Source organism: Colossoma macropomum, unplaced genomic scaffold (assembly GCF_904425465.1).
Source record: "Colossoma macropomum unplaced genomic scaffold, Colossoma_macropomum, whole genome shotgun sequence".
Lineage (NCBI taxonomy): Eukaryota > Metazoa > Chordata > Actinopteri > Characiformes > Serrasalmidae > Colossoma > Colossoma macropomum.
In genome coordinates, this window is record NW_023494800.1 from 6,973,869 (window position 1) to 6,993,293 (window position 19,425).

At 39.5% G+C, this 19,425-nt stretch overlaps 1 protein-coding gene across 2 annotated transcripts in view; it reads left to right on the forward strand.

The window, feature by feature from the left end:
* The window catches only part of plgrkt (plasminogen receptor, C-terminal lysine transmembrane protein), a 30,363-nt gene extending 11,141 nt beyond the window's left edge, over nt 1–19,222 (forward strand). The window contains exons 3-5 of one of the 2 annotated variants that reach the window (XM_036587741.1): nt 12,974–13,104; nt 13,260–13,369; nt 16,987–17,171. In XM_036587741.1, the coding sequence (XP_036443634.1) occupies nt 12,974–13,104; nt 13,260–13,369; nt 16,987–17,114 (369 nt within the window). In that variant the 3' untranslated portion in view covers nt 17,115–17,171. Of the gene's footprint in view, nt 1–12,973; nt 13,105–13,259; nt 13,370–16,986 lie in introns of both variants that reach the window. The other variant, XM_036587740.1, reaches the window with a different exon arrangement.
* Nucleotides 19,223–19,425: the final 203 nt, after the last annotated feature.

A 19,425-nucleotide genomic window follows, 5' to 3' on the forward strand; every position in this document is an offset into this window, starting at 1 on the left:
GTTCTTGTTAGTCATCAAGACTAGGGCTGCATGTCATGAACAAAATACCATATTGGAATTATATTGCTACATATTGCAGCTGCGATATGCAGTATTGCAAACACATTGGTGATCCCTTGATGTGACGTGGTTAAAAATCGGCCTGCGTTATTTTGAATTAAATTATTTGCCAGTGGGGTTTTTTGGGCTATGGTTCTATCACAATTTTGTCAGGGTGCGACAGAATTGTGTTGAGCAAGTTAAAACAGATTTTTCTCAGGCTACAGATGCTTTCAGGCAGAATTTGTATGACTGTGGTCAGGATTAGACAGAATTTTGTCTGGGTGCAGTTGAGCTTAGACAGACTTTTATTGGGATGTAGTTGGGTTGTGAGAATTTTGGGCTGCAATCAAATCATGTTTGTCTACAGTCGGACTGAGACAGAATTTTGACAGCTACCATCGGGTTCAGACTGAATTTTGACTGGCTACCGTCGGGTTCAGACTGAATTTTGACTGGCTACGGTCGAGTTCAGACTGAATTTTAACTGGCTACCGTCGGGTTCAGACTGAATTTTGACTGGCTACAGTCGAGTTCAGACTGAATTTTGACTGGCTACAGTCAGGTTCAGACTGAATTTTAACTGGCTACACACTTGAAAATGATGGTTCTTTAAAGGTTTTTTTTAGTAAAGAAAATGGTTCTACATAGAACCATAAACACCCAAAAAACCCTTTTAAAGGGTTCTTTGCATCATGAATGTGTTCTTCAGATTGAAAGAGAATTCGCTGTAGATGGTTCAATATACAAGCTTTTTGAAAAGGGTTTTACATAGCAGTAAAAAGGGTTCTGCTATAGTTATGACGTCAAGCTTGTATCAGTAGACAAACCCTTTTTGGTGCTGAATAGAGACCCTTTCAGAGGCTCTATATAGAACCATCTACAGCACATTATAAGTGAATAGTTCATGCAGAATTTTGACTGGCTGCAGTCAGGACACAGTTGGGGTGGGGGTTGAATTTTGTTGGACTACAGTCTGTTTTGGTCAGGTTCAAACAGAAATGGTCTTTTGGTGCTGTGGGGTTGTTGGACTTTAGCAGAATGTTCTTGGCGTAACAGTTCAAATGGTGTAGTTTAAAATTTCAAGCTTAATCAAAACTCTGAATCTGGACTTGAGGCATCAGTGTATTGTAATCTTTACGTGACAGGTCAGTAAAACACCTTGTGGGGACACTAGAAACTTTCCCAAATATTCTTGGCTTTGAATCATCTTGGTCAGTTTAAAGATGACTGCCATGGAGCCTTGGCCATTAACTTGGACATGTTAATTGCTATGTGCCAGTACAGATATTCAGTGAACAAAGATGGCCACTGATGGCTGCAGTGGCAGGCACTCTTCTGTTTCATTAAGATGTCAAACAGCGGAACATATCTGCTTCCACCAGTGTATAATGGCCACTCCATTATGATCTTCTGAAAGGCCGTAAGCCTACATCGTGACTTTTTACTAACGCGAGTGAGGTGGCAGCTGCCTTTCAATCTGTCATCTCCTTTCCTTACTTTCTTTATCAGGAATACTGTGCTAAGTGTGCCCTCACTGTCCGTAACTGACAGTGGTGGTCTTTCTTTTGACTTATTTGACAGCATGATGAATATGTAAATTGGAGGGTGGGTGTGTGTGATGTCGTTATTAAGTAATACGGTATGTTTGACTCTGGGTATGAAAGGATTCAATGTTCATTGACAGATACAAATACGTTCCTCATGAGGTCAGATGAGAGAACAGTGTTTCCTCAGTGAGAAAACAGTCATACGTGATTTCTGTTTCTATTATTTGATTTTGTGGTTTGATTTGCCTGGATCTGGATTTCTGTTGGCTGTTTGAGATACAGTACAAGCTTCTTCAGTGATCCAGACCAATTGATTAAAATTAATTGATTAAAGCTAATTGGGCCAAGCTAAGTGAACCTAATTGGTTGAAGCTGATTCGTAAAGCCGAATAATTGATGCTGACTTATTGAAGCTGACTGACTGAAGCTGGTTGAGTGAAGCTGATTGGTTGAAACTGACAAACTGAAGTTGATTGAGTGAAGCTGATTGGTTGAAACTGACAAACTGAAGTTGACTGAGTGAAGCTGATTGGTTGAAACTGACAGACTGAAGTTGATTGAGTGAAGCTGATTGGTTGAAACTGACAGACTGAAGTTGATTGAGTGAAGCTGATTGGAAGGTGACAGACTGAAGTTGATTGAGTGAAGCTGATTGGTTGAAACTGACAGACTGAAGTTGATTGAGTGAAGCTGATTGGAAGGTGACAGACTGAAGTTGATTGAGTGAAGCTGATTGGAAGGTGACAGACTGAAGTTGATTGAGTGAAGCTGATTGGTTGAAGCTGACTGAAGTTGATAGGTTGAAGTTGACTAATGTTGACGGACTGAAGTTGACTTGTCTAAGCTGATTAATTGAATCTGATTGAATCTGATTGATTAAAGCTGACTGACTGAAGTTTATTGAGTGAAGCTGTTTGAAGCTAATTGGTTGAAGGCGACTTTTTGAAACTAATGGACTGAAGCTGATTGGTTGAGGCTGGTTGAAGCCGATGGATTGAAGTTGAAGGCCTGAAGTTGAAGGCCTGAAGTTGAAGGCCTGAAGTTGAAGGCCTGAAGTTGACGGCCTGAAGTTGACGGCCTCAAGCTGATTGAAATTCAGTAAAACTGATTGGTTAGAGCTCACTTATTGAAACTAGTTGACTAAAGCTGATTGGTTGAAGCTGTTTGATTTTGATATGTTTTTGTGGTTTCAACAAATCAATACAACTTCAACAACTTGCTACTTTATACTGTATTATTGTTCATGTTCGTTTAATATAATATGATTATATTCCGAGTCATTTTAACTCTCATCCAGCTAAACAGTTTTGAGCGTAACAGTTACCCCTATACTGCTGATAAGAGCTGTGATTTAGTATTGTGCCTCTTGAGAAATAAGGGTTTTCTTGATGTGATGAAGAAACTGGTCAGCATATGACGCAAGTTGCACAAGTTTCTCTGAGCTTGTTGGAGGGTGGTCAGAGGGCTCTGATTCCTGGTAGCCGTGTGTCATCGTTTCATCTGGTTTGCTGTTAGTGAATTGGTCGGGAAATCTTTACCCGTGGCCTTTTAAGAGAAATGTCACTGAACTTCTCACTGACCAGCTCTACTTCCACATCATCACCTCCATACTCCTTCACCACACTCTGTCATTCTCTCTTTTTCTCTCTGTTTTTCCCATTACACCTGTAATGTAGTATGGTTGTCTGTCAAAGGTTTGGGGAATACCATGTTTCGAAATGTATGAAATAAATTTAAATATTTTCTTTAGCAGTTGCCATATTAAATATAAAACTGTTTGGATCTTTCTCTTTTTGGGCAAAAATAAATTTTGGCAAAACTGAAGGAAAACAGCCAACAAAAGCCCAACTTTGGGGATAAAGCCAAAGGTCACACATTTATCCTCTTTCTGTGCAGTGACCACAGTGATCATCAGCACCTTGGCATTAAAAGCGGATACTTCATGTGACTAAATAAGGAAACAGGAAAATTGCTCTGAAGAAGAATCACCTACTGTCTTAACTGCAGATCTCACCCCAGTCCTCTCCTTGACCTTCTCTTCCAAAAGGTTTAGCTTGATCTGTTCAAGCTGAGCGATGTGTCGTTGGGCGAGGTGGAGGTTTTGTCACGGTGGACCTGTTTGGAGCTGAGATTTGGTTGAGTTACTGTAGATGAGAATCCGCAGTGGTCAGAAGGTTATCAGTGCACCAGCGGGCATTAGGTTGTAATTTGCAGTTCATAAACATTTACTGCAAGTCACCTGCAAGTACTGTGGAATTGTCTGTGGCCACAGAAGTCAAAGGGCATTTGTATAGATTCTGCAGCAGCTCATTTTGGCTTGAGCCAGAGGTCGGCAACCTGCGGCTCATTTACTGCCCTGTTGCGGCTCCACAGCAGAATTAGATTTTTAGGTAAAAATAAAATAATCCTCCTTTACAGTAAAATAAAGCTCTGCTGATCGTTCAACACAGTTTTAACAATAAATAGTCTTAAACGCTGGAGTTAATGTAGAACTGCTAATTCACCCTTTAACCCTGAAGATCAATGCAGACTGCTGGTCACCATAGCAACACAGATAACAATCTCGCCTAGCTAATGGCTAATGAAAAGACAGAAAAAGATTTAAGATGAACATTGATCATTTGGAGACGAATTGACTTGTTTTTATTTACAATCACTCCAGCTGGTTTCCTGATATGTTTAATCTGCAATGAGAAACTGTCAAACACTAAAAAGTTGTGAAGCTGAAGTCAGTTTCTCATTCGAATTTTCCCGTTTCGCCTTAAGTAGTGCCTGCTGAACGGGAAAATTCAAACAAGAACCTAGAGAACGAGAAGCGACTTCAGCCCTGTAAAAAATCAAATGTTGAGAGACATTTTACAAGAAACTGTTCTACTTTTGGAAAAGTTTCCTGTCGGAGATGCGAGAAAAGCAGCTCTAGCTGAGCTGAAGCTTAAAGCAGAGCAAAGTAAGTCTGTGTTCTCATTTATATTAAATATGTTAGCCTATACTAACACATTAGCACACACTGATACATATTTACAGCCAAGATGGTAAAATGGGCATAAAATGTTGTGGCTCTCAAGGTGGTTTGATTTTTGCTAAAAGGACAAAATGGCTCTTCTTAACATTTGGGTTGCCGACCCCTGGCTTAAGCCAAGGTTACTCTGTAATGTGGTAGCTCACCCTCAGGTGGATGGGGGACCAGTAATAACTGAGTGGGCTACCAACTGAGGATATAGAAAGTGGAAAATTAATAATTCCAACCCAGCTGTGTACTGGCTTTGGTCCGGGGGTGTGGGCGGTGGGGGTATGATGGTTGGCAGCGAAATGAGGAGCTCCTCAAAGGCAAGGGCTGAGGAAAGTCCAGAGCGGTACATGAACCACCAACCTCAGTAATGAGGGTATGGCGTAAACTCGACCAAGTGCGAAAGCGAAACGGGAACCAAACCGACCAGGAAAGGTGAGAAAGTTGGAAACAAAGAAAACAAAGATGCCAAAGAACAAACCCAAGCAAGGAGGGCAGAGAATAGCTGAGTGGAGGACAGGGTGAGCTCAGCTCTTTCTCCTGTTTCTCCTTTATTGTGTTGGTACTGACAGTAGTGAAAACAGCAGCAGCAGCAAACTTCTACACCTCTGTGTTTGTTTTGGTATCTGCAGATCGTACTAAAGGGAAAAAAATGTGGGCAGATGCTGATATCTGATATTTTCTCTGTACATATCTGCCAATGCTGATGCATAAACATTAATAAAATGCACAAATTGAGACTACACCCCCCTGAATTAGCATTATGGAGAATTCCTGTGGGCTTGCAATGGCACTCGTTTTTTTTCTGATGTGGATATTTTCCTTTTTTTATGCAAATATATGATTCCTATATCATTGTGCATCAGTAATTTTATATTATGTTGTGTATCCAAGGCTTTTGAGTTACCTTCATTTGGTTTGTAGGGCATCTTTGTGAAATTGCAACAACAAATTGGACAAAATTGGGTTGAAGACCACCAAATGATAATCATCGCTGTCACAAGAAAACGTAGAATCGGTAACTTTTACAAGAGAAGCGAAAAACGTTTTTAACGTTAATGTGAAAAGTTTTTATTGTAAGTAATTTTGGACCATTTCCTTTGGTTCATTCATCATGAAGTGACTTCATGATGTAACGAGCAGCTGTAAAAATAAATGACAATGATGTTCCATCTGTATAGTGACTCATGGCTGCCTTATATAGAATAAAGAGCTTTATTATGAAAGTGATTGATGAATGTGGATAATTTCATATCAAAGAAGTGAGTTTGGAAGAAGACTAAACGTGAGAGCTATCCTGCTGTCTGTAAAGCACTTTAGACAGAAATAACAATAAGAGACAAGAAAAACGTGTGTGGTGGGTGACTGAGCCAAAAAAAAGTTTCTGTTCTTAAAATGTGCTTCAAGTATTTGTAAGAAAGGTTAGTAGTAGGTATAATATAATGGAGGTTGAAGTGAGTATGATAAGCAGTAATAATGAGAATAATAAATACTGATGACCTCTTAAACTGATTACCACTTTAAGACCAGACGAACATAATGAAGAGAACAGGTATGAGGTAAAGGCTCTAGATTTAGAATGGAGAGATACTTTAACACTACAGGAGAGCTGCTGATTGCACTGTTGTTCATAAATCTCTCATAGAGACATTTATTCTTGTGCTCTTTTTTCACGTTCACCCCTACTAGACTGCTATGAGGCTGCTGATTGGGTCATGACATGTTGTCTTTTGAATAAATTTCCAACTGTTTGATATCAGCTTTCTTCCAACTACTGGTCATTATTCTGGCTGCCTGTTAAGTTGGCCATTATTCTGAGTTATTGCGTAAAAGTGATGCTGATATAGTGGTTCAGTCCAACTTCTTTATAGGTTTGCATACATACATCATCAAAACCGCTTATCCTTCTGGGTTGCTGGAGCTTATCCCAGCTGTCATTGGGCGGAAGGCAGGATACACCCTGGACAGGTCGCCAATCCATCGCAGGGCAGACAGACAGACATACACAATCACACACACCTAGGGGCAGTTAACCATGTCCAATTGTCCTGACTGCATGTCTTTGGACTGTGGGAGGAAACCCACGCAGACACGGGGAGAACAGGCAAACTCCACACAGAAATGACCCTGGTCACCCGGCTGGGAATCGAACCCAGGCCATTCTCGCTGTGAGGCAACAGCGCTACCCCCTGCGCCACCGTGCACCGTGTAGGTTTCAATAATTACAATTAATTAGTAGCTGTAAAATAAAAAAAAAAATTAAAAATCCACATATTATATATCCACGATATGTTATACACTTTATGGCCTAAAGTATGTGGACACTCCTCTCCTAATTATTGAGTTCAGGTGTTTCAGCCACACCCATTGCTAACAGGTGTATAAAATCAAGTACATAGCCTTGCAGTCTCGATAGACAAACACTGGCTGTAAGTTGGCCATACTGAAGAGCTCATAGGCTTTAAATGTGGCACTGTCACAGGACGCCACCTTTGCTGCAAGTCAGTCTGTAAAATTTCTGCCATGTTAGATCTGCCCCAGTCAACTGTAAGTGCTTTTATTGTGAAATGGATCCGTCTAGGAGCGACAACAGCTCAGCTGTGAAGCAGTAGAGCATGCAAACTCACAGAGCGGGGCTGTTGAGTGCTGACATGTGTAGCGTATCTTCTGTTGCATCCCCCACTCTATAGTTCCAGACTGCCTCTGGAAGCAACATCACCACAAGAACTGTGCATCAGGAGTTCATGAAATGGGTTTCCGTACCCGAACAGCTGCGCTCAAGCCTAAGGTGACACAATGCCAAGCGTTTATTGAAGTGGTGTAAACCACGCCGCTACTGGACTCTGGAGCAGTGGAACCGTTCTCTGGAGTGATGATTCACACTTCACTATCTGGCAGTCTGATGGACGAATCTGGGTTTGCCAGATGCCAGAAGAACGCTACCTACCAGAATACATAGTGCTAACTGTAAAGTTTGGAGGAGGAGGGATGATGGGCTGGGCTGTTTTTCAGGGTTATGACCTCTTAGTTCCAGTAAAGGGTGATGTTAATGCTTATTAACATTGTATGCTTCCAACTTTGTGGCAGCAGTTTGGGGAAGATCCTTTCCTGTTCCAGCATGACTGAGCCCCATTGCACAGAGCGAGCTCCTTAAAGACGTTTGGTTTAGTGTGGAGGAACTCCAGTGGCCTGCACAGAGTCCTGACCTCCCTGACCTCAACCCCTCTGAACATGAATTGAAATTTGATTGTGAGCCAGGCCCTCTCGTCCTACGTCAGTGTCTGACCTCACAAATGCTTTTTTGACTGAATGAGCACAAATTCCCACAGACGCACTCCAAAATCTTGTGGAAAGCTTCCCAGAAGGGTGGAGGAGGAGGGTGTCGCTGGCAACGTTAATGCCCATGGTTTTGAAATCGGATGCCTAACAAGTTCATATAGGTGTGATGGCCAGGTGACCACATACATTTTGTAATGTAGTGGATTTTAAAAGTGATGAGGCAGATAATGTGACACAAATTCCTAAAAAAAAGATAATTACAGTGTTGTTTTTTTCTTAAATAACTTCTTTTTTGTTGCCAGAACACTTGAAATATTGACTAAACCTTCTGAAACTACCTTTCGTGGTTTAAACTGTAAACTGAATTGTATTAGTTGTTATTGCATATAAATAAATGTTTTTCAGTTTATAAATGGATGTGTTGTTTAACCTTTTGATGTGTTTGTTTTTTTCTTTTGTCCACAGTTTACATCATTTGCATTGAATATTTGTGTTGATGTAACTAAAAAATGACAAGTTACAGTCAAAAATCAAGCATGCTTTATACCACTTTTAGGCTTGAGTCTTAATGGGCGAATTTGATATCACTACTTCTCTTTCTCTCTTCTCTCTGTTAAAGACATTTATGCTCCAGTCATTTCAGGATATAATATCTAAATGAATGTATTATTTTCAGGAAATGATTTTATCTCAGTTTCATGCTGACATTCATTAAAAGGTGGGGTATATATTCAAAATTATACAGTAAAAGCGCAATTCCTAATGAGGAGGAAACACACCCTGCAATTTGTAGCACTTAACACGTTTAAGTGCACGTTCCATTTCCGTTAACGTCACAATGACAGATGTCCTTTCTTTTCTCAGAGACGTCCAGTTAACATTCAGACCCGCGCTCCAGCTGAGTTAAAGCATGTTTAAACAGCTTTTGTTCATTTGTCTGGGATAAAACTGTAGCAGAATACGCCTGCTCGCAAACAGGAAATGGTCAGAACAAAGATTTGGCCCAATGTTTGAGACAAAACATGCTAATTCGTGAAGGTGCCAAAAGATCAGCTGTGCAGAAAGGACCCAGAGCGTCTAGGGGTCCAGATCCAGACTGTGGCGTGTTATAGGTCAGCTAACAGTGCTGAATGGATTTGAAAGGCAGTATTTTCAGATCAGAATTCTGCTGAATGTCTAATGGGAATAATAATGGGTGAATAATTAATTCAAGACATCATAAATAGTAATTCGGCATTACTTTGGCTGATAAGAGCTGTTTGAAAGCCACCTCAGTTTGCATTAACAGCCCTGATTCAGAGCCTTTATGGAAGGCAAAGAGATTATTTCCTGCTTGTCTACAGTTGAGAGAGAGCAGGCTCTTAAAAATACCGGTGCCACAGAAGAAGAGCTTTTGCTTCTGTAGAAACCTTTCTATTCAGTGGTTCAATAAGAGACTCAGTTAAAAGCTTCTCTAGAGAACCGAAGGTGGTTCTTCTATGGCAGGGGTTCCCAACCATTCGAATCTTATGGCCCATACAAACGGTTAGATATAACTAACCTGTTTTTTCTGATTCACCTGATGTTTTGGAGGCTGATTATTGAAAGTGACTTGGTATGTTTAATCTCCAAGCTTCATTTGACAAGATCTCTGAGCGTACAGCACAGAGCCGTGTAGTTACTCATTTTCAGTTCCCGTGTTCATGAAGCCTGGCACTCAGTACTCACTGCTGTATTTTCATCGTTTCAGTTTGTGCTTCGTTTGCTTGTTTTTCTCAGTGATGGATGAATTTCATATGACGGAAAGGAGAAGAATTTTACATTGACTTGCACTGGAAAAACGTACACTAGTGGCCAAAAGTATGTGGACACAAGAACTGTGTGTCGGGAGCTTCAGAAAATGGGAGCAGCTGCACACAAGCCTAAGATCACTATGGGCAATGTAAAGCATGTGACTGGTCTCTGGAGCAGTGGAAACGTGTTCACTGGAGTGGTGAGTGCCAGGAGAAGGATAATGGTCTGGGGCTGTTTTTTAGGATTGGGGGGGACAACATATTAATGCCCATGAGCCAATAGGATGTCCAGCAAGTTCAAATAGGTGTTTAAGGACAGGTGTCCATATACTTTTTGCCTTATAGTTTAACTAGCTAAGTTAGCAGTGTTATCATGTATTATTGTTGCAAATAATTGACGTAACAATAATGGTTGTCATATTTAATGTCTATATAATGTATTTTTGGCAAAAAAGAGAAAAAGAGAAGAAAAAAGCAGGTTCTGTTGCTCCAGAGAAAGCTTTTTGTATGTGTGTGCACAATAGGACAACATATTAAATATTTTTGTCATTTTTCGGTTTTTGGCTTTGAAAATACCTGTTGCCCTTTACATTGTGCATGATTTTTATTATGAATGGACCAAAAGAAATGACCTAGAATTAGTTGAAAAGACATCTGGTTCTATTGACTTACGTTAAAAGTAAAGTATATTTTTTCTTTCTCTTGTAAAGTTACCATTTTGGAGATACGAGGTTTTGTTCTGACAGCAGTGATATATAAATATATGCATTGAATGTATGTTTAGATTAGATATTTCAAACCAGTATTTGATTTTGATGTTGTATTTATTGAGCTGTGGAAGAGCAGAACGTTCAGGGGGACGCTAAAAAATTGGCATTTTATTCCGTTTACTGCACTTGTAACCCTACCGGAAATAAATGTAAAGCTATTCAAGGTTGATTTAGTCCCAGTTTCTGCATTTAATAAACCTAATCGGTATCAGCAGATATGTTCATGCCCCTGTCGAGTATAGGGGTTATGACTGCAGTATGCCATGCAGTATATAAAAAGACGTTTGTGAACCCTTGATGTGTAAAAAAATTGGTCTTCCTTTCGGCCAACATTATTCACATTTCTTGGGCCATGTGAATATCTTTGATTCATCCGAACACCCACAGAATCTCATGTTGACCGTTCAGGATGCTCACAGCACACAATAAAACCCATCGTGATTCGTTTCAGGCTCATTTGCATGTTGTAGCCTTCTGTCATATCAGTGTTGAAAAGGTCAGTGTTGTGATAGCGATTAACAAACAATATATTATAAAGCGAAGTGTGGTTTGTTTTTGTCGGAGTGACGTGTGTTTGAGGTCATTCTGTCACACAGCCCTTCGGATGTGCCTCAGTGACGCCTTAGTAATGTGATTCAGTCTTTCTTCGCTCTGCATTGCTTAGAGGGGTAATAGTTAAAACACAGGCTGAAGGAACTATTTGATTTCTCCCCAAATCATACTGATTTGTTCCTGAGGAATGAAATATGCTGTTGCCAGTATATTCCAAAACATAAATAATGTGTTGTAATGTTTTCATTATATTAATTTTTCGGATGGGAAGAATTATTATTACAATTTACTATTACACTATTATTATTACAAATTACTGTTAGACTGTAAAAACTGCAGATTCATACTGGATTAAAATCACTCCACAATTATTACAGTCAGACTGTAAAAACTACACACACTGCAGATTCACACTGGATTAAAATCACTCCACAATTATTACCGTCAGACTGTAAAAACTACACACACTGCAGATTCACACTGGATTAAAATCGCTCCACAATTATTACTATAATGGCTGTAACAACTACACACACTGCAGATTCATACTGGATTAAAATCACTCCACAATTATTACTATAATGGCTGTAACAACTACACACACTGCAGATTCATACTGGATTAGAATCACTCCACAATTATTACTATAATGGCTGTAACAACTACACACACTCCAGATTAATACTGGATTAGAATCACAGATTTCATTAGCAACCAATTAAATTACAGAAATAACCCAAATAAGCCTTGAACTAGGAAAAAATTGTACCTATTTTACTATTAATTCACTGCTCACTGTTGCTGGAGGTTAATAAATGTGGGGTATTAGACACACACGCAAGACCTGCACCTCCGCCACCTCCTCCACCCTTCCTCCCCCCTTCCTCCCTTAAGGCTGTTACACAGATCAAGTAGTTATTTATCACACCTATCTGTCTTCCTCCGTGTTTTTCTGTCTTCTGTTTTCTCCCTGTCCTTCTCTAATAAATGTCACTGGTTAATATGTGTTGTTTGCTGGCTTTACAGGTGTTTTAATTTCAGTGGTTCAGTTCCGTCATATTAGACACGCTGCTCTGAGTTCTGTGATATGTTATTGCTACAGGTATCAAAGTTAACATGTTAATTATGCGTTAACTCAATAAATGATTAACAGCCCTAAACCGCTGTTAGTTTGACCCTTTGACAGATTTGTAGTATTCTCTAAGATAAGGGGTAGTAATCCTCTGCTGTTTGGCAGTAGGGAAAAGCGCAACATCCAGTTTAGACAATCATAGTAGACTCTATACACTGTAAGCCAATCATATCCTACTTTGACATCAGTGAAGCTCTTCTGAGTTCTACAATATATGATACATTTATCATATATCACATGTAGGTACATTATTATTGTTTCATGTAGGTCCTTACATAAAGATAATACACAGGGGACAAATTGTTGCATATAGGTCCTTACATGTGTATATATAATGCATATGAGATATATTGTTACATATAGGTCCTTATGTATATATGTGATACATATAAGCTCAAATGATGCAGAAAATTAAAAAATCTAAAAAATGGAGATGTATGTTTTTAATTGGACAGCAACGATATGGAAGGACTGTATGCAACAAAATATCCCTTATGTATCACGTATATACATAAGGACCTATGCGCAACAATATATGTGGTGCATAGGGGACATGTTGCATATAGGTCCTTACATATCGCTGCTGTCGGAAGAAAACCTTGTATCTCTATTTTCATTTTTCAGTTGAAGACATAATTTCAAAATGCCTGTTTTTCTTTACATTGTGTGTAAATTTCATGAAGAATTGATTAAAAGTAAAGTATGTACATATTGCTTCATATAATTCCTTACATATATATAATTCATATAGACTTATAATTGCATATATGGACTTATATGTACATATAACACATTGGATATATTATCACTGACAGTCACAATTTGTGTGTGTGTGTGTGTGTGTGTGTGTGTGTGTGTGTGTGTGTGTGTAGATGGAGCGTCAGATCCTGATGCAGAATGAAATGCGCGAGCGGCAGATGGCCATGCAGATCGCCTGGTCCAGAGAATTCATCAAATACTTTGGAAGCTTCTTTGGCCTGGCAGCATTCGGCCTCACTGCGGGGTCAGTATCAGACACACACACACACACACACACACTGACACACTGACACATATTAGGGCTCAACCGTTTTATCAGTTGACTGATAACATTGGCCGATATTAGTTTTATTTGTTTATTTTTTATTTAACCTTTAATTTGGCTTTTACACTCTGCAGAGCCATAAAGAGGAAGAAGCCTGCTCTGTTTGCCCCTGTGATTCCACTCAGCTTCATTCTGGTCTATCAGCTGGACATGGCATACGGGACGCTCATCCACCGCATGAGAGGTACAACACATTACCTGCCTTTAAGCACACACCGTGCAGCTTCCATTAACACAGATTGCACAGCTCTGAAAGAGGGGCCATTTTGGTTGGGTTTAACGGTTAACTTATGGCCATTTAAATTTTTTTTAAATTAATGGCTATGTAAATGTAATTATTTAGTCTACCTCATTTCCTAGTTGAGCACGTTATAAGTGACGTTTACAGATGATTTGCATACTGTATTGAGTCTGCACTTGTGACTTTTTTCCATTTGTTTTGACGTCCCATGACAAAAACATGGTAAAAATGTGAAGGTAAAACGTTTTTGTCTTTCTGCACAACATGACTGGACATGCAACACTAGCTTTTCCTCAAATCGTAATGAAACCTCTTCTCTTCTTCTTACAAACACTGTTATATGGATTGAAAGATTAGAAACTGTATTTTCCTGCTTGTTTCAGTGAGAAAGTGTTCATGTAATCATAGCATTCTTGTATTATCACCGGTCAAAACTGCTGACTTCAAAACGGTTAAAGGGAAATTGCACCACGTTGAAGCAAGTTTCTCATTGAGATTTTGAGTTGTTTACAGTGATAGTGATAGGAACCAGGGATTCCTGCATGTATCATCTAAATGTCAATATGTAGTGTTGATGATAGTAAAATAGTGGTAAAACCTTCATGTACCTTCCCACTATGAATGTTATTTTTATGGTTTAGGTCAAACCTTATAAAAAACTATTGTAAAACAATGTCTCAAGCATCAGGCAGTATGCATTTCATGTAGTAACTTTCTGTGAGGGAGCTTTTAGAGGTGGCTGTCTGGTTCCTATCACCACCACTGCGAACAATTTGGACTCTAGAATTTTCTCTAGAACTGTGCATTTCACACCAAACCACTCTTACTCAGTAATCTTAACCAATGAATTAACCCTTGTGGGGTGTTCAGGTCTGTGGGACCCATTTTCATGTTTACCAAAAGAAAAAATGATGTGATTTATTATTATTTCAACCTCAGATTCTTGGCCTTTGCTCATTTTCTGTGAAGATCATATAAAATAACCCATTTTCAGTGTCTTCACTCTGTTCACCCCCCACACATTTATATTACACATGTGGTGTTGGGTGAACCCGCGGGGAGTAAAAGTGTGGAGGTGCTGTGTCCTTCACTCTGTTCTCCTCCTACATGGCCTGCTGTTAGTGTGTGTGTCTGTGTGTGTGTGTGTGTGTGTCTGTGTGTGTGTGTCTGTGTGTGTGTGTGTGTGTGTGTGTGTGTGAGGGTGGACAACATGGACAGGCTGCTGACTGGCTACAGCTGCTAAAGGAGAACCCTACGCTGGCCACTTGTGATATTTTAAACATCTGGTGTTTTTACATAAATTGTTATGACTGTATTAGTTAAAAAACAGTAATGTGGTGGGTCCAGCAGATCACTGAGTAACAAACACATCAACACCACACAAGGGTTAATATTTTTAGTCACCGACATCCTCGTCCTTTTATCAGGAAGTTAGTGGTTGATTTGCGCAGCGTGACGTCACGTTCGCTTCTGTTCTTTTCCGATTCAATTCAATTACTGTAGAAGGGTCAACTTAAGCTTATTGAGTTTTTCTACACTGATTGATTTCTGATTATACGTTCGTGTAAGAGCTGCATTCATCCTGCTAATCCCGTCCTGCCTTCAAGTGGCACCTACCAATCACTGGGTTTAAGAACGTTTCTAAAAAATTATCTAGACATTAATAGGAAAATGATACTTTCACGTTTCTCTCGTGGCGACGTCTTGGTGTCAAATTATGTGTTAAGAGGTATAATCTGATCCAGTTTGGTCCAGTAATTTCTCAAGGCTATGCACTGTGTTATTAATTCAATCAGCACTCTTAGAAATCACTTTGAAGTGCTACAGTGTGCAGCCTGTAGAGTTTTGATGCTTTTCTTCCTGTCTGTACTCAACTCTAATTCTTTTCAGTGCAGTAAGAAGTGAATCTTTCAGAGGTCAGGAGGGTTTAAATTGTGACTTTGTTGTCGTTTGTCATTACTCGATTACTACATCAGGGTTGCCGTTCTTTGAGTTTGCTGAGCCTGTGTTCACCGATCGATTCCAGGAACCGCTTTACTTACCAATTAATCATCCAGGTTTGAAGTCCATAGATTCCTGTATTTTAAGATTGCTGCTGTTTGATTAGCAATCACGTCATGAGTCATGCGTTTTCCCATCAGGATGGTCCTGTATTTCCTGGAATGGTCACATTTTTCAGCTCCGTTTTAGGTGTCCTGACTCATTCCCAAAAACTCTGCATTTTACCTGTATTCCACCTTTTAATTGCTGGAACATGCACACGGTACCTGCTGTATACACCGATCAGACATAACATTATGACCACCTCCTTGTTTCTACGCTCATTGTCCATTTTATCAGCTCCACTTACTATATAGGTGCACTTTGTAGTTCTACAGTTACAGACTGTAGTCCATCTGTTTCTCTGCATACTTTGTTAGCCCCCTTTTACCCTGTTCTTCAGTGGTCAGGAACCCCATGGACCCTCACAGAGCAGGTACTATTTGGGTGGTGGATCATTCTCAGCACTGCAGTGACACTGATGCGGTGGTGGTGTGTTAGTGTGTGTTGCGCTGGTCTGAGTGGATCAGACACAGCAGTGCTGCTGGAGTTTTTAAACACCTCAGTGTCACTGCTGGACTGAGAATAGTCCACCAACCAAAAATATCCAGCCAACAGCGTCCTGTGACCACTGATGAAGGACTAGAGGATGACCAACACAAACTGTGCAGCAGCAGATGAGCTATTGTCTCTGACTTTACATCTACAAGGTCCACTGACAAGGTAGGAGTGTCTAATAGAGTGGACAGTGAGTGGACACAGTGTTTAAAAACTCCACTCGTACCAGCGCAACACACACTAACACACCACCACCACATCAGTGTTACTGCAGTGCTGAGAATGATCCACCACCCAAATAGTACCTGCTCTGTGAGGGTCCATGGGGGTCCTGACCACTGAAGAACAGGGTAAAAGGGGGCTAACAAAGTATGCAGAGAAACAGATGGACTACAGTCTGTAACTGTAGAACTACAAAGTGCACCTATATAGTAAGTGGAGCTGATTAAATGGACAATGAGCGCAGAAACAAGGAGGTGGTCATCATGTTATGCCTGATCGGTGTATGTATGCATTGCAAGCCACATAGGACATAACCTGTAGGACATATGAGGATTATGAAAAGAAGTACATATCCTATACAGGGAATACATACTTACTGCTGTTTATTTTCTGAATTTAACCTATTGGTGGAAAAAATATAAAATGTGGTCTATGAAAAAGTTATGGCACATTATTTTTTTCCAAGATTTTAAGCTCAGCAAATAAAAATTGTGGCATATTTTGATGTTTTGTTGTTTTGTTTTGTCTGTTCCAGTTTGTTCACAAACCTCAAACGAAATATAATACATATCATACAATGATACATATCGTGTATCGTGAAAATATATTTTTGCCACAGAGAACATATTTTGCCCTTTCCTGTTACTCTTTTGAAATGTATTTAGAGTTGCACACTAAACCATCTTTAAGTATTGCTGTCCAGTCTGTGTGGATGTGCAGCTTGTTTACTGTGTTTACAGATGAAGCCGAGAGCATCATGGCGTCTGAAGGAGATCGTTTGAGTTTGCCTCATGGAACGCCGACATTCGAGAGCGTTGAGAAAGCACGAAGAGCCAAATCTCACCTCCCCCTTCTCTCTGAGAAATGAGGAACCCTCCACCTGTCTTTTTTTCTGGGTCAGCGTCAACCAATTATAATGAAAGCCCATCTCTGACCGATGAAGATCACTCAATTACGCCAATGAAAGAGCTGTCAAAGCGTTACCAAAGCATTGCCATACATTAATAAAAACTACTGTTTTCATACTAATCTGTATCTGCTGCATCTGCTGAATGCTGTCAACAATAATCTTGTTTTAAAAAGACTCGGAATGCATTTACAGTACAAGCCGATGAGCAGGTGCTGAAGCAGAGGCAGCGGATGGAGATCAGGTTGAAAGACTGGAGTATTCTTTAAACTCTTTACTCCACAGCAAGCAAGTGTTCAGGTGTCACTAAGACTTGTAATTACTGTTGATTAGAAATGTGTAACCTGGATGTAATTTATGGTTCATTTTTATCTCCTAATTGTGTACATTTATCAATGACTAATATGTAGCAATCAGTGTGTTCAGGCACTTTCCGTCCATTTTACTTCATCAGGCAAGCCCCCCAGGGTAAGATGCCCACATTTCTGACTTCTCCTCTGGTCAGAGGATGGTGTTAAACCTAATTTTGACAAATTTACTGAATAACTGTGATCTGACATTCTAAATTCAGTCTGTATCACTGCATTCGTTGGATATATTAAATTAAAAAGATTTTTTTTTTCTTTTGATGTGTAAAATTTAAAGTTAGACCTTTGGCGTAAATCGTCTCCTCAGACTCAGGGCAAAAGCCCCCTTTAGCATTTTTCCCCCAGAAATATTATTTCGTTAAATTTTCATCATTAAAACACAAAGTTGTTCACTGGAGTTTCACTGGCTAGCTAGCGTTAGCATTATGCACTTACTACATCGATCATTAGCATCGCTAAAAAGTTTGTCTACAGTTTATAAAGATTTTTTAAACTTTTAGTTCTACTTGAGTTTTGCAGCTAAACATAGATAAATACGCAGCCAACGCATCATGTGCTGATCACTTGCACTTCTCCGTTAAATGTTGTTGCCATTTTCATGTTGTTATAACGTAATGTAATAGATGTCAGCCTATTATTATAATAACTGATCAAGGCTATTTACTTCAGCCTAAAATATTTGGTAACACTTCATGTAAAGGCTACCTAGACTTTATTACACATGAATAATCATTGAATAACATATTCATAAAGCAATACTTGAGTATTTATGAACAGCTGATGTTATTAATCGCAAGATGACATAAGATGTTTTATGAAGTAAATGACATTGTACTGATGTAAGGGACCTTAAACTCAAGTGATGGACAGTTTGTTTCATTTATAACACTGTTATAACTGTTCTCCTCAAATGATGGAGCTTATACAGGGCTATGCAGAGGCCTAAATAAAAACACTATTGATTATTATACTATAATCAAATATAAGTGCAAAAGTGGATAACTTCATAAGTAACTACATAAGTACATAATTCAATACTTATTTATGTGTTATGAAGTCCTTATGCAGGCTTCAAATAAAGTGTTACCAGATATTCAGTGTTGAACTCCAAGGGAACGACAGTTTTTGTTGAATGCAAATGATTTGAATGTAAATTATGCATTCTGTAAAAATCAGATCACAGCTGATGGCAGATTTTCTTCATGGCGCTTCTTATCCTGGGCAGATATTGAGATGAGTCATTGCCCCTTTACAAGATTTGAATTTTTGTGCTATATAAACAAAACTCCTGTTTCCCCAAACTGTTTACTGGTTTGTTTCATCATCCTCTACATGCTGAAGTCATAGTTTACTTTAACAGTCAGTGGACCGTGTTCTTAACATGGGCTACACACATGTACTCTATGTGTCCAAAAGTTTGTAGACACCTGCTCGTCCAGCGCTTCCTCGGAAATGAAGGGTATTAATAGTGAGTTTGGCCCCCTTTTGCTGAGGTAGCAGCCTCTAATCTTCTGGGAAGGCTTTACACTAGATGTTGAACATTGCTGTGGGGATTTTTGATTGCTGCTTTAGTGAGGTCAAGTACTGATGTTGGCAGGGGTGTAAAGAGTACTGAAAATCCCTACTCAAGTACAAGTACTGGTACTGTAGTGATGATTTACTCAAGTTCAAGTATTAGTAAATAAAATTACTCCAGTAAGAGTAAATGAGTAGTTCATTAAAAAACTACTTAAGTACTGAGTTACTTAGTTACTTTTTTGTATTTCTATCGTCACAACCTGAACATATTTCTGAGCCGACTCGGCTACATCACTGGAAATAATCTGTACAGAAAAACACTAAAGCTGAAGTTCTGAGAGTTGAGACTGATCAGAGTCCTTTCTCTGAACTGTGCAAGGAATAAG